General features: G+C 46.3%; 1 protein-coding gene across 1 annotated transcript; it reads right to left on the reverse strand.

The window, feature by feature from the left end:
- Positions 1–3,113: 3,113 nt before the first annotated feature.
- Positions 3,114–5,376, reverse strand: LOC136451792 (transcription factor bHLH162-like). The gene is made up of 3 exons (XM_066452476.1): positions 4,991–5,376; positions 3,792–4,199; positions 3,114–3,418 (listed from the first exon to the last, which is right to left on the reverse strand). The coding sequence occupies exons 1-3, from the start codon at positions 5,186–5,188 to the stop codon at positions 3,353–3,355; spliced, it is 672 nt and encodes a 223-aa protein (XP_066308573.1). The 5' UTR covers positions 5,189–5,376; the 3' UTR covers positions 3,114–3,352.
- Between the last annotated feature and the right edge of the window lie 10,814 nt (positions 5,377–16,190).

Consider the following 16,190-nt stretch of genomic DNA (forward strand, 5'->3'; position numbering starts at 1 on the left):
GACATGCCTCTCTTTCGAGCAAAGCAAGGTAAAGTTGATTGATATGTCATCCATCCATTGCTAAGGACTTGTTTAGTGCATCTAGTTATTCCTATCATGTCCTAGGCTTATTCATTAAAATTAAATGAATTTGATGCTTGTATGGTACCACTATTGCTTGTATGATTGAAATGAACTAGTGGTAGCATATGACATGTTTGTGGGCTTGTAAACCTAGTGTTTGATCTAGAAAATAAGCTACAAGTGTTTAACTCAACATGGTACAAGATAACCCTTATTTGGAGGTGTGAAGAAGCTTGTCCTTGGATCAAACCAAGTTAAATATCTTTTGCAAGTAATCTAGATTGAACCAAATTGGAAAAATGATCCTCATTTCACATGGTTTCACCCCAACCTATCTATAATTTGAGCTCACCTTTTTGTGCTAATTGTTGACAAAGGGGGAGAGAAATTCACAAAGATAGTAAGATAGGAGAAGCAAACAAATGAAATTATATTGTAAGGGGAAAAATAAAAAATGCACACAAGTAGGGGGAGTAAGCTCATAAACTTGTATGTTGTATTTAAATGCGCATTTCATATATTTGCTTGCATGGCACAGGTTCTAAATTTTAATATCCATGCTTGTGTGGTGTATGCTAGTTATATGCTTAAATGATGAAATGAAAAACTAGCATGCATAGGCTAAAGTAACTAGACTTATGTTCATTTTATGGAAACTAGACCCTTGCTTGTAATGTTGATCTCATGGGGTATTCTAGTTTTTGTGTATGTATAGTTACTAATGGTGCTAAGGATGGTATATTGGTGCACTTCGATTGGTATCACGCTTCAAAGGTCCATCTCTTATACCTTAGCATCATACGGTAGAAATTGTCTCCTATATTTCCTATCTAAGCATATGTGCAAGCTACAATCCAAACTCTTAGCACATATGTAAGTGGAACAATTGCTACCATTTGAAGTTCATGAAACTTGTCCATATTTTTTTACACATGGTAAATATGCTTGGGCAAGCAACATGGATTCAATTAAATCTCAATTCATATCTTTGTGTAAGGGTTGTCATCAATTACCAAAAAGGGGGAGATTAAAAGCTCTAGTTTTGTTTTGGTTAATTGATGAAACCCTAAGTGCTAACATAGTTTATCAAAGTAATTATGAGATAGGTAGCATTACTCCAAGTGATGAAGCAATGGCGAAGATCATGATGATGGTGATGGCATGGTGATGATCAAATGCTTGAACTTGAAAAGAAGAAAGAGAAAAACAAAAGGCTCAAGGCAAAGGTATAAATAGTAAGAGCCATTTTGTTTCGGTGATCAAGATACTTAGCGAGTGTGATCACATTTAGGTTAGATAGCCGTACTATTAAGAGGGGTGAAACTCATATTAAAATACGGTTATCAAAGTGCCACTAGATGCTCTAACTCGTTGCATATGCATTTAGGATCTAGTAGAGTGCTAACACCCTTGAAAATATTTGTGAAAATATACCAACATATGTGCACAAGGTGATACACTTGGTGGTTGGCACATTTGAGAAAGGGTTAGAAACTTCACCGGCGCCCTAGACAAAAAAGACGGAGGTTCACAGAGTGACCGGACGCTGGTGGTGTAGTGACCGGACGCTGGGTTCAGAGTCCGGTCAGTAGCAGCAGTGAGCACGTATCTCGGTCTTGTGACCAGACAGTGGCGTGTAAACTGACCGGACGCTGACAGGGTGCGTCCGATCAGTGCTGATGTAAGGCGCACAGCAGAAACGTGGAGTGATCGGACACCGAGTGAGTCCGGTCGAGCATGACCGGATGCGTCCGGTCGTGAAATTACGCGTTTGGAGCCTTACTGGAAATGATCAGACGCTGGGGTCCCGCGTCCGGTCACTTTCTAACTGACGCGTCCGGTCATCACTTGACCGTTGAGATCGGGCGATCGGCGTTTAAAGCCGATGACACGTGGCAAGCATCGGGCGACCGGACGCTAGGGTCCTGCATCCGGTCGAACTGACCAGAGCGTCCGGTCACCCCGTGTTGTGCCTAGTAAAATGATACAACGGCTCTATTTCGTGGGGGCTTCTATTTAAGCCCCCATGGCCAGATCAAGGTCACTCTCTTGGCCATTTGCATTGACATAGCAACCTTATGAGCTTAGCCAAAGCCCTCCCACTCATCTAAGAACTTTATTTTGGATTGACTCCAACTTCTTATGTATGTGTGATCCCTGCTTCAACCCAAGCTACTCCTCTACGAGTCGAAAACTACAATCTCACTCGCGTAGTGCTCGTCCTATCAAAGTAGACATAGATTCAGAGCGTGCCCACCTCTTCAACGGCTATGCCTTCAACTTCACTCGAGTGTGGCTCGAGTGGCCACCAAATCTTTGGCAACATAGAAATAACGGTAGTACCATGAGAACAAAAGTACTCAGAGGACTTAATCTAACATAGGCATATAATTTGTTGGATGCATGAGATCAATTATAGGAAATTTGTGATAGCTTGCATAAAAGCATGGTGTATGTTAAACATGATATGCTACGATATTGTTGCTAATCCATTAAGTGATAACTCATAAATAAAGCATGTAAAGATCAAGAAATCATAAGGGTATAACATGTTGCTCTCCCTACTCGATTTGAAACTAGAAGTAAGAACAATCATGATGCAAATGATCACGCTTTGAAAAGCTCTGCAGAGGTGTACAGATAAGCCCACATAGGAAACCAGGTCTAACCTTCATACCCGTGCCCGGACAAGGGTTGACTCAGGATCACAACCTTTCCCCGTAAATGGCCAAATCTCCCATGAACGATTTTGAAGTTGAGATGAGGTACTAGCCTATACCTAGCTACCCCGCGCTCCACCTCGTGTCGAATCAAAGTGATTATCTGGTCATAAAAGGGTTGTTGGATATATGGGACACTAATTTCTATTGAAAGGCTATTACCCTGCTTCTATTGAAAGCAAGATAGAGTACTGGGGACACCGGTTTTACAAAAACACGCGCAGAGAAGCTGGATACCACCCACTAATTAAGCACCTCCGTGAGATTCGCCACCTCCACAAGATCACCTAATCACTACAGCTGGGAAAACAGAACTAAAAACATAGAGAATTTGCTGTGGAATTTACCATGTTCAGTTTATTATTAGGAAATAATTAGTGGCAAACATTTAGTCATATAACATGTTGGGAAATGAAAACGTAAAGAGAGGTTTTGTAACCAATTTATAGAGCTGCAGTACGTGATTTCCCTTCTAACAACTTTGCATCACATCAAGATATATAGACCTTGACGTCTTGATTACTACATACACCTCTTGTTCAGTATGTACATATCGACTTGGAGTATCGTCAAACCAATGCTCTTAGTCTTTCAGAAACTCTGGATACCTCTATGCCGATTCTTGAGCTAAAGGCCTGTGGTCAAGAGGGAGGGGAAATGCAATTGGGCTCGAGTTAGTATGCCACTTGATTTGGTGAAAATCTTGAGGAATGCTACTGTCAAATCAAGTCAAGAGTGTGCATATTTCACGGTACCTTTTCCTGAAGATTTTCATATAAGAGACAATATTATAAATAAACCGTCATTAGAAAAGTTGAATTTCCTGTAGTCTATAAATGAGATGTACACTCTTTAACTTATTATAGCTAGTACTATACGTTACTATTATATTGGAGAGGCTCGCCGTACTGGTTGCAGCATGCTAACCTAGCGCTAGGACTAGGAGACAGTATACCAAATAAAAGATAGAAAATGCAATAGATTAGATTAATGAAAAGCCCTGTATACCCGGGAGTGGATGGTGTAGAAGATTCTGTGGCCGGAGATGGAGAAGTTGGCGTTGACGATCTCGGCACCTTCTTCCTCCAGCACGGTGACCACCTCGTGCAGCTTGAACGGCCGCTCCACACCGCTGATGAGCACCACGTCCAGGCTCGACCCGTCGTGATGGTGCCGGACCTCCACCACCGGCGCCACCACCATGGCCGCCTCCTCGTTGGCTTTTTCTGACCCGGCGCCGCCGCCGCTGCTCGTCCCTGCCGATGTCGAGGCTCCACCACCACAACTACCTCCTCCTCTCTTGGCAGCCGAGAGCTGGGCAGAGCTCCTCTTCTGCTGCAGCTCGTCCACCCTTTTCTTGAGCTTTTTGATGTACGCAGCAGCTTCGTCCAGGCTATCCTGCTGCGTCATCGTATCCTACATGTATACGTAAATATACTTTTATATACAATCAGCCTGTGTTTTTTTTTCCAGCGTTACTTTAATTTACCCCAGATATTCGCACTGTAGAAATTGAAGAAAAAAAAACAGTGCTAGAGAAAACATTTTGAAGGAATATTCCAAATTTCCAATATCTAAGTGCAGTTGATGAAGAAAGCAACATTTTCAAATTTACCAAATGTCCATGTAGAGATTCTAATGTCTAACTGTGCGCAGTTGAAGAAAGCAACGCTTCAAATCAAAAACAAATGCCAAATATGTCCATGTAGAAGCCAACAGCTTTCATCAATATAGTATTTCATGTGGGAAGAGAAGAACTAATTGAGTTTGATGACTAATAGGTAGTTAGCCAGAAGAGCTATAATGTTCTGATGTTTTAATTCACAGTCGTTGTTCACCTGATCCTAGTACAACTCAAAGATCCATCAGGGTGTGTATCTAGTATCTAGATATATAATTCCTCCGTCCCAAAAAGAGGAACGCTAGAAAATGCGTGTAATATTTATATTTTTAAATAAATTTATTATGAAAGTAGATACTGATTATATACTATAAATATTAATATTTTTTATACATAATTGGTTAGAGTTAAAAGAAGTTGATTTCTCCATCAGCGAGAATAATTTCTACATAGGAAAATTAAAGGAAAGCAGTACTACTATTTAAGAAGAGTCACATCAATTAGTACTAATACTAGTAGTTGTTGGCCTGCCTCGAAGACGCCCTTATTGAAGAATTAATGGGTGGGGAAGTGGGGAGTGGGGTACCTTGGAGGAGTGTTCTTTGGGGATGAGCGAGGCGAGCTTGAGGCAGAGGCTCTTCATGTGTTGCCTCCTCTTCCTCTCGATCTCCTTCCTCTCCACCGCCGCCGTCGATGTGCCGCTGCTATTGTTGTTGCTCGCTTTTCGTCTCCTACTACCTTCTGCTGATGGTGTACTGCTACTGCAGTTCCTCTTCACATCCATCTCTCCCCAGCCCCGCTAATTCTGTCTCTTGCCTCTCTCCCTCCTCTCCTAGCTCTCCCTGGATCTGGGGCACGGGCAATAGTGGTCTGAAGATAAAGGCAAGCAAACAACCTAATAAAAAGGTGCAACTATGCAAGCAGCTAGCAACAGAGATGACTGGAGTTGAGAGGGATGCTATGCATATCTGAGTATGCACGTATATGTAAAGTACTACCGCGTGTGTGGGAACGATCGACAAGACGAGGGAATGAACGTGGGCAGCAACAGAGAAGTCAGAGATAAGGCCGTGTTCGCTGGTCTGATTTGGCGGCTGGTTCGGCTGAAGCTGAATGGGCCATCCGGCCCAGGCGTTCAGCTGCCTGGGCCAGCCGTTCGGCTCACCCAGAAAAACCAGCTCGCGCCCTCCCGACGCTCCCCTCTCGCATTCGCTCCCTCGCTCCCGCCGCCGAGTTAGGGTTTCGCCGCTCCCATGCTCCCGCCGCCGACGCGTCGAGTTGTCGCCCGCCCAGCCACTCCCGCATCGCCGCACGGCCGTCCGCTGTCCTTCTCCCTTCCCCCTCCCCCCTCCCCCCGTGCCGCTCCCACGCTCCCGCCGCCGACGCTTGCAGTCCTCGCCCGCCCAGCCACTCCCGCTTCGCCGCACGGCCGGCCGCTGTCCTTCTCCCTTCCTCCTCCCCCCCTCCCCCCGTGCCGGCGACGGAAGCCACCATCCACCTGGCCCGTGTCGCCGTATTCGGTCCGGGCTTGCCCTCGCAGATCCTCCGCGTCGTCCTCGCCGTGTTTGTGGACAGATCCACCCCCTTCGTCGGCTACGGCCTCACCTCCGACGACTCCGGTAAGTACCCGACTTGCTTCAATGTTCTGCCGATTCATATGTTTGGTGTCCTTTCCAGATCTGACTTGTAGTCGGTGCATACACATTAAATCTGTCGTTTCCTATCCCATTTTGGCTAGAAACTAGTAGATCCGCTTCGTTAGGGTTCAAGTTCGTGCTACCAAGTGTGGTTGCTTGTGTACAGCCAGATTATATCATCTACCGCTTATGTTTGCTACACATGGTCATGGACCAATATATATACTGAGTATATTGAGTGTTGCTGTTCCTCATTCTTTTTGTATCATATATATCTGCGACATTCATATATATATATATATATGAATAAACGTTGGACGATCTATTGCATACTTTTTATGGATTTTTTTCCTGGGTTTGTTACGGAAGCTTTTTTTTTTCCTGCTCAGTGCTCAACTGCTCACCTTGTGCTGCCACTGCTAAGTTAGCGCAGGCTATGTTGGTCTGGCTCACCGTCATGAGGTCGTTTGGCTGGATAGTAGGTTGCATTTTGATTCACAATTTTTTCATAAAAAAATTAATATAACTGCACATCAGCTGTGTGGACATTTATGCATCTTCATCGAAGTCTCAGTTTCCCCGGTAGTTTAAACTGAATACTCCTATTTTGCCCCATTTGGTCATTCAAGAAGGTACTGTTTCAAAGTGATGACTATGTTATTTCTGCAACTCGGGAATAGTAGTAGATGGCTGGCATCTGCTCGATGCATGATGCATGGTATGAATCATACAGTTGTTACAATTATGATGTGACGTTTTCTGCACAAAGATGGACAACCTGTGGATTCTTTAAATTTGCAATGACCTTCATCATACAGCTTCGATCTTACTGACAGATTAACATGTTCACCATGTAGGTGTGCACTTTCCAAGTTCATATACTGGCACCGTCGTCAACAGCTTCCTGCTCCCCGCCGGAATCCTCCCGGTACAACTTGCGTTCCAAGCGCTTGAAGCGAGAAATCAAGGCAAGTCCACATTCTGTCCATTGCTTCATGTTTGAGTTATTTCGTTCTTTCCTTTAGGTTTTTTCGGTACCGTTACTATGCCCTCCCACAAACGACAATAGCCCTTCCACGTTCCAACAGATGCCTCCGAAGCGTGCAAGTTGGACGGACGACAAAACCAAGCTGTTGCTGGACCTTTGTCTTCAAGAGAAGGAAAAGTGTAACTTCAATCAGCAGGGCCTCACCACAGCTGGCTGGTGCAACATTTATACTTACTTCCCCCGTTTTGATAAGAAACAGTGCAACAACAAGCTAGGTTACCTCAAAAAAGCCTACCTAACATGGAAAGAAGGGCTTACAGCCACTGGGCTTGGGAGGGACCCCCAAACGGGCGCCATTGCTGCTGATAGTGAGTACTGGGAAACTCAAGAAGTTCCGCAGCCCATGAACTCAGTATGTCAGCTTGTTACAAGTTGTGATTAGATATGATATACTGTATGACATATGTCATTTTTTCAGGATGGCAGTCAACCTGAAGTACTATGTGGTAGGCAACCGCGGTACCTTGACCAATTGGAGGCACTGTTCGGGGACCCCAACCGGAACACCGGCTGCTTTGTGTCGGCTGGTGGCATTCGGGACTCAACACCCTCTGCTGTTCCACGGAGGCTAGACTTAGGCGGCCCATCCAGCAACCATTCTGGTTCTAAGAGGGACACCAGGGACCATGTTGTCAACAGCCCAGAAAAGAAGAAGAATTGCAATGTGGAGGAGTACATTGCTCGGTTGTCTGAGACCATTGCTACAAGGAGCGCATCAAGGGATAGGGAGCGGACCCGTGAACAGGCGGAGGTAGACGAAGCTATGCACCTTTTACGAGAAGATGGTGTGCCAGCCACTTCAGACATGTTCTTCTTGGCAATGGATCTGTTCAATAACTCAGTGCCCCGGCGGGTGTTCAGGAACCTGCTGACAACCGAAGAACGGATGGCTTGGCTGACATATCAAATGAACAAGCACCAAAAGTAGTTCAGCTGCTGGGATGTTGAGTTTGGCGTCAACCAACAGTGGCATTTCAGTGTCGGCATTTATCCATTAGATTCGTTGTTGTCCTACTTGTCTTGAGGTTTCTGTATTGTAACGGGGCCTGTGGCCAAAAACCATGTTTCACATTCTTCTTCCCGAACTCGTTCTAAGTTGTTTTATGTGACGTATTTGTTTGAGTTGCTGGAGATTTTTTGGTTCTTGAAGCTAACACATATTTCACTCGTGCCATATGCTTTACTTGTTCTGCATTTACAGAAATCATAACCGTTTACTTGTGTTGCAGGAATGTCAGGGACTGCTTGTAGAGAAACTCACTGATTGGCGAGGTTGAAGGTGTGTATCCTTAGAGTTCAGTAGGTTATGACTGGTTAGTATTTCAGTTTCTGTGAACTAACCTTGAAGTGCCTTTGTTCAATTTCACATATGCAAGTTCGTGGGTCCAGTTTTTTCCTGGCGCGTGATTTGCAGCTGAGAGAGCATCAGAAGAGGGAACGGGGATTAACTCTCAGTGGCCGCAAGCTTCCTGCCGTCCCCTGGTTGGTTCAGTGCAAATCGTCCAAGGTTCTGGGTCAAAATGGCTTCCTCAGGTATTCCTCCGCACTAGGGGGAAATCAGTTTTCTGTTAGCAAACCAGTTTTCTGGACAGATACCTGAATTTGATAGTACTCTAGGGGGAAATCGCAACAATTTTGAAAATTTCGAACCTGTGTCATACATGGATGTGTCCTTCAACAATTTCTTGGTGACCATGATCCTGATATAAAAGAATCCAAACAGAGTACTATTTACTTTTCAGTTAGCAGATCTTAGCTAATGTTTCTCTAAAACAGCATCCGACAATTAAAAAATGCCAAGCAAACTTTACCACTACTATCAGATGATGGAGCTCTAGAATAGCATTATAGCCATTTCCATGGCATCATCATCACTTCATTGGATCGATGCATGCATGCCCTTCGAACTTTCGCCATCATATATGTATACCATAATGGTGCTTAGTACACTCACCCTGCACACAACACATAGCACACGGCCAGGTTTGACCTTGCAGAGCTAGCTGTTGAAGTGCATGAACCAGTGTCATTGTAATATTAGATGTTATTTGTGCACATATTTCATTCTGTTATTTGACTCTGGGTGTTTTCAACTTGCAGCCAATTGGAACATGGACAACAGCGACGAGGAAAGTCAGAACTCAAGTGAAAACAGCTTCAACGTGATGGTGAACGCAGCTATGGCTGCTGGTCTAGCAGTTGCACACATGCTGCATGTACCACCACAAGGTAACCATGTTATCCAAGTGCCTGAGCTTACTGGAAGGCAGTGGGTGGACAAGCTGTTGTCAGATGCTGGTCGTTGCTTTGACAACTGTCGAATGAGGCCTGAAAGTTTGGTTAGGTTGCATAGCATACTAACTGATAGCTATGGGCTAACAGGCAGTAGGGAGCTTGAATCAATAGAAGCTTTAGCCATGTTCTTATGGGCATGTGGTACAAATCAATGCCAGAGACAAATGCAAGAGAGATTTGGGAGGGGGTTGGGGACATGTAGCAAGACATTTGCTCATGTGCTGGCAGCCATGGCTAGGTTCGCGGATGACGTGATTAGGCCTAAGGACACTAGTTATTCAGAAGTGCCGGCTGCTTTGGTGGAGTACAAACCGTTTTTTGATGGCTGCATAGGCGCCATGGATGGCACGCACATAGAAGTCATAGTTGATAAAGCAGTCCGTGATAACCACATTAATAGGAAAGGAAAGCCAACCCAAAATGTGGTTGCGGTCTGTGACTTCGACATGAGGTTCACGTATGTCGGGGCGGGGACAGAGGGTTCCGCTCATGATATGCGGGTGAAAAGGAAGGCACAAGCCGATGCATCTTTCCCACATCCACCGTCAGGTAAGTTGGAGCTTAGTCTTTTTGGTTGTGTCATGCTTGAGCTAATTGGATGGTAACAGATTCTATCCTATGAAATTATGTAGGCCGGTATTACTTGGTGGACTCCGGTTACGCACTTCGACCCGGATATCTAACGCCGTATCCAAATAAGAGGTATTGGGTGAAGGAGTTTGAGAAAAGGGGGCCTGCAGATGCGCAGGAGTTGTTCAACCGCCACCATTCAAAGCTACGTAATGTCATAGAAAGAACATTTGGGGCAGCCAAAGCGAAGTGGCAGATGTTGAAAGCCATACCCCACTATCAGGGGATCAAGCAATCCCAGATAATCCTTGCTCTTTGTGGACTGCACAACTACGTGCATGAGCTGGAGGGTCAGCACTAAGTACGGTGGTTCAGGCAGCCGACAGACCTTGGCCCTTTGACTCAAGTGGCAGCTATGGCGATGAGAGATCCTAATGACATGGAACATGTCTGCGAGTGGATAACCTATGGACTTGGACTCATTGGGATGACAAGGTAAGTGAAACAATTTTAGTTTGTGGAATGTTATCTGTTAAGTCATGCATTTGTCATCCAGGCTGCCTAGTTTGGGTCTAATGAAACTATGTTCACATGCAGGTGAAGTAGTTGCGTACAAGGTGCAGCAGGTCCAGTACTATAAATTTGTTTGAGGTATTACTAATAAAATCTTTATCCAATATCTATGCTTCCTTAGTGTTTCTTGTAATATGACAAGTGGATACACAAGGTGATGCACATTGACACTTAGAATTAACTGCAGTTTCTTTTAGCAGTAACAACATGAACATGTTGTGACTGGTGCCGACACATAAGATGGGTCAGTACATGTACAAGGCTATATTTTATAGGTTGAGTGTCACATGCACATTTTCTTCACACTGCTATTGCATTATCAAAGAGAGTTGAAATGGTTTGTTTCTTGTCTTGTTAGTTATGATAGGGATACATGCAGATGATTGAGGCAAATCAGTTTAGAAGGGTTCATTTCAGGGTGTTGTACTCTTGGCCCTTGGGAAATAATCTAAAAGTGTGGGCGGTAGGAAATTGTCAGTTCTGTTTTTGTGGTTACTCAATCATAATAGCATAATAGATAACTGACCGCCTATAAGCTTGCACTATGATTCAGCTGAACCCTGCCTACTTTGCTATTTGTGATAAGGCTGAGATGATGAACTACCTGGTGACCTTGTGTTTTTTTGCATGAGAGTACCGGTCTAGCAGTAACAACATGAACTTGTTGTGACCATGGTGTGTAGTAATTTCCTAGCAGGATCACTACACTGACGGGACTATTTTGTTTATTTGTGAAGTACTGCAGAGTAGCAATATGTTGGTTTGAGTTAGCTTTAACCATTTCAAGACCCTTAGAATTCGAACCTTGAACTCTAGATGCAAGCGGTGTACTGATTTGTACTTGTGTTTCTCATTTCCTTCGCTTCATGTTTTTCCAGAGCAAAGCTGGTGGTTTCATTCCTTGCTGCATCGATGGATCAAGGGAAAGCTCGGTCAGCGCTGGAACGACAAGGCTTAGCATTCCTTTGTGGCTTATAAGCTAGACTAGTCACTTGTGCTCATGTATGTCATGGATTTGTGTGAAATTATGGCCAGCAGCAGCTTGATCAATGTTTAGGAATTTTTTTTGTTTGACCATGTATCTGAATCTGCCTATGTACATGGCTGTTTAATTGTTATATATCACAATCAGCCTTCAGGTAGTGCTGTTTGAATTTCAAATCGAAATGCATTTAATGCTGTTGTGGGGCCATTTTTTTGAATCACTTCCTTGCTGATTCAGTCGGCTGAACATGCAACTGTTGGCTGGAATGAGGCACTGTGCCGTCCTTTCAGATCCAGCAGGTTTCAGACAAGTTCTTGACCAGCCGAACACGGCCATACAGATAAAGGACAAGTGGCCACGCAAGCTATATAGCTGATTCAGCCAATAGTGCTGGATCGGAATATCGGATACAGATAAGGAGGAGCGAGATGATGGGCGCCGGACGGGCCATATGCCAGTGAACTATGTATATACAACGGCACATATGCGAACTCTATGACAAGTACCGCTCCCTCCTTCAAATTATAAGTCATTCTAACTTTTTTTAAGAGTTAAACCATCTCAAGTTTAACCATTAGGGTTTAGGTACATCCATAAGGATAAATGTGCATGCATACTTCCTTCATCCAAAAAAGTGTCGCTATGCGTTCATGCTAGTCAAACTTTTTTTTAAAGTTTGACTAAATTTATATAAAATATTAACATTTGTATCTCCAAATAAGTTTATTGTGGAAATATATTCAGCGATTTAATTATCTAGTGATACACAATAAATATTAATATTTTTATATATATATTTGGTCAAAGGTGAAAATATTTTACTACTTGTGAAGTGAGAATGACAATTTTTTAGGGGGTCTGAGTGAGTATATATGTCAGTGCAGAAAGTGACCAATAAGTAAATATTTGTAGTTTTGTCGTACGTTGTGATCAGAGGTGGCCTAGCCATCAATGACACAGGGTTTATACTGGTTCAGGCAACGTGCCCTACGTCCAGTTTGAGTTGGTCGGTGACTTTATTCCTGAGCCCAGGTGCTCGAAGTTTGCAGTGGGGTTACAAACGAGAAGAAGAAAGATAGGGGGTACAAGAGGTCCAGTCGGATTCCGGTCGGAAGGGCCGAGAGTGACGGGAGCTCCGCTATGGGCTAAGTGTTCAAGCGTGTGCTTAAGATTCGAACCTGGCGGTTCTGTGGTTTTGAACTAGTGAACTCGATCGATCTAATGAATCTGGAATCACTTAAATGTTGAGAGAGAGCGCATCCCCTTTTATAGATGAAGAGGATTGTCTTACAAGTGAGAGGGAGAGAGTACGTATGCTTCTAAGCCTTGTTGCCCACGTCGGCAGGTATAGGATGATGATAGGCGCCCACAACACTATTGGATGTCGGATGTATGTGCATCGTTTTGCTCGGGTATGGCAGATGTCGGTGGCTGCTATACTGTTGATGTCCAGAAGCATATGAGGGGTTTCACCATGTTCACTCGGTACGGTAAATGCCGGCGCCCACAACACTATCGATACCCAGAGGCATGTGGGGGGAGCCTTATCGTATGGGAGTTAATGGCGCCCACAATACTGTAGGGAAAATGTTAGCGCCTACAATACTGTTTGTGTCAGGGAGTTTGTAGAGTAATGTTTCTGCATGTGTACAGGGTATAGTCCCTGGTATCGTGGTTTGACTTGTGCGCCCCGCCTTGCTTCAACCACCTGTTTCCTGGTTCTTACCGAGCAGGCAACCCCAGTTGGTTGGTCCTAGTTGACTCTGATTGCGCTAGTCAGAGAAGAGTAGTGAGCAGGGTTTCGGTGTACCTCGGTCGAAGACATGGGGTCGGAGTCGGAAGTAGTGCTTTGGCCAGGCCTTCCGATCGGAGAGGCCATCCAGAGATGGGCTGGAGATCGAAGTGAGCGCTCCGGTCGGAGAGGTGGGCCGAAGTCAGAAAACGGTCGCCGCTCCTCCTCGGCCAGGCCTTCCGATTGGTGATTGGATCGCCCTTCTGGCCTGTTGTTCAGATACTTGGGCCGGCCCATGAGTTGCGCATTGTCTGCTTGGGCCAAGCCTTTATTGGGAAGCTGGTCTGTGAGGGACTCGGAGTTTATGAACCCGACAGGAGCCCCCGAGCCCCCGGGTGATTCGGGCAGAATCGTTTGGGGGATTTTTATCTTGACAGCGGGTGTGCGTGAGCACACCCGCGGGTGTAGCACCTGAGCCCTCGGGTGATTCGAGCAGAATCGTCTAGGGTTTTTGTGTCGCCAGCGGGTTGCGCGCACCCACGGGTGTAGCCTCCGAACCCCCGAGCAAATCGAGCAGAATTGTCCGAGGGTGTTTGTTAGCGGGCGTGTGTGCGTGTTTTTTTAGTCGAGACGAAATTGTCAACCAAGGCATTGTTGCATAGCCGAGGCTTTTAGTTTTGGGATCGAGCGTACGTGCCGTGGGATCGGGCGAGGCAGTTAGTTTACGGATCGAACGAGACAGAGCTCGCGGGTCCTGGCATCAGTGCATGTCGTGGGATTGGGCGAGTCAGAGTCGTGGATCCTAATGGGGCGAGTTCGGGGTCGCAGACCCGGGCATTTGGTGTGCAATCGAAGCGTAGCCTATGGATGGGGCGAGTTCAGGGTCACAAACCCAAGACTTTGGTGTGCAGTCAAAGCATAGCCGATGGATGGGACGAGTTCGGAGTCGCAGACCTGGGCGTTTGGTGTGCAGTCAAAGAGTAGCCGATGGATGGGGCGAGTTTGGGGTTGTAGACCTAGGTGTTTGGTGTGCAGTCAAAGCATAACCGATGGATGGGGTGAGTTTGGGGTCGCAAACCTGGGCGTTTGGTGCGTTGAGCCCCCGAGCCTCATTGGGCTTTGGTAGGTGTCGGTTTGAGTTGTGTGCGTTACCCCATCCTTGGTTTCTCACAACCGGAGGGGCTGAGTTTTGTCCCTTGTCCCGATCGCTCGGGCTCGAGTGACGCACTCGATAAGTTCACTAACAGGTAAGATCGAGTGGAATCTGAGTCCATCGTTCATGATGGGGTTGGCATAACGGCCGCCCCTCGATGGAGATTCTGTAGGCTTGGCAAGAGGTTCAGCATCGAATGAGAAGGTTGAGATGACCCTGTCTGCTTTGGGGCAGACAGGGCGAGGGCCGCACGGGGCTCATCTACGTTTTCTCCCCTGGCTCTATTTGACACGGGGCGGACTCGAGCCCTTCGTGGGCTGGCCTTCGAACCCTGGTCGGTCGTTGCTCATGTCAAATAAGGCAACTGCCGCTCCATGACACAACATGGAGCATTGTGATGCATTTCACTGCATGTGCGATGCTTAGTTCCCGAGCCTTCGGGCGGTTCAGGGTCCGAATCATCCGCGGGGCACAGGCATATGGAATGAATACGTGTATGGATGTATGAAATGATTATAAAGAAATAGCAAGGGTCGGTAGTGTTACCTTGATGACTTCGAGTGACGGGGTTTGAAGAGCTTCAGTTGGAAATGTCTGACCGAGACCCGTGCTCATCATTCATGACGGAGTCGGCATAGCCTACATGGGGCATTCCTTTGCTCCTTACCTGTCTCTTGGTATTTTTCCTGAGCCGTTCGATCGACTTAGAAAGCCCGACGGTCGCTCCTAGCGGAGATCTCGTTTTGGGTTTTTTCTAAGTCCCACCTAAGGATGCGAAGAGCTGCCTGTGTGCGATGGCGTTTTGGTTCTTGTGCCCGACATACGGTAGTGGTTGGCATACGGTAGTGGTGGGTCATACCCAGGCCATGTCTCGTTTGATCAGGAGTCGTTTCGTCGGGCAAGGCACGTCTCATCGGTCAGGGCGCGTCTCATCTGCATTAAATGGGAAAGAGAGGGTTTTTTCGCTCCGCTATTTTGACTTTCCCGATCGGCGCGCCTTCCCCAACTATTGTGCCCTTTTCCTTAAGTAGGAGAAGGGAAAAGGTTTTTTGCCCTGTTCCTCTGCCTGTTCTCCATCCACTGCCTCCTCTCATTTTCCTTCTTACCGAGAGCATCTTTGAGAGTCGCGGTGGTTCCTAGGAAACAAAAGGGAGAGAGCGGGGGAGAGAAAAAAACTCACAAATCCTTTCATGAACCCGGAGCGAGATGTCGGACTAGAGGTCATCCACTGTGAGGGAGTCGGTGTTGAAGGCCTTCGCCGTGAAGGGTTTTTGCCGCTGAAGGAAGTGGCGCACTGGAGGGCTCCCGGGAGGGAGGAGTTTTTGCAACCTCGGCCCAGCAAGGTGGTTTCCTTTCTCGCCTTCCATGAGCGCGGGTTAGGATATCCCACGCACTAGTTTCTGCGTGGACTCCTCAATGAGTGGGGTCTAGAGCTATAGCACATTAATCCAACGAGGGTGCTGCACATCATCGGCTTCGTTACCGTCTGCGAGGCCTTCCTTGGGATGGAGCCACATGTGGACTTCTTCCAATGGCTGTTTTCTAGGTGAGGTTTGCCAGTGGGGAGTCCATCCGAGGTCGCACCGGTGGGGGGTTTTGTCCTTTAGAGGAAACCGAGTGTGGGAGGCTCGTATCCCGCATACATCCCTTGCAACTCCAACCGGGGGTGGCACGGGGAGTGGTTTTATATCATGAATCTGGCTGAGGCGCCGTTCCCAGCATTCACCGGTGGGAGGCCAAAGAAGTAGGATAGTTGGTCGTGGGGATGTTCCTGTCGGGAGAAGGTGGAGATC

Source organism: Miscanthus floridulus, chromosome 5 (assembly GCF_019320115.1).
Source record: "Miscanthus floridulus cultivar M001 chromosome 5, ASM1932011v1, whole genome shotgun sequence".
NCBI lineage: Eukaryota > Viridiplantae > Streptophyta > Magnoliopsida > Poales > Poaceae > Miscanthus > Miscanthus floridulus.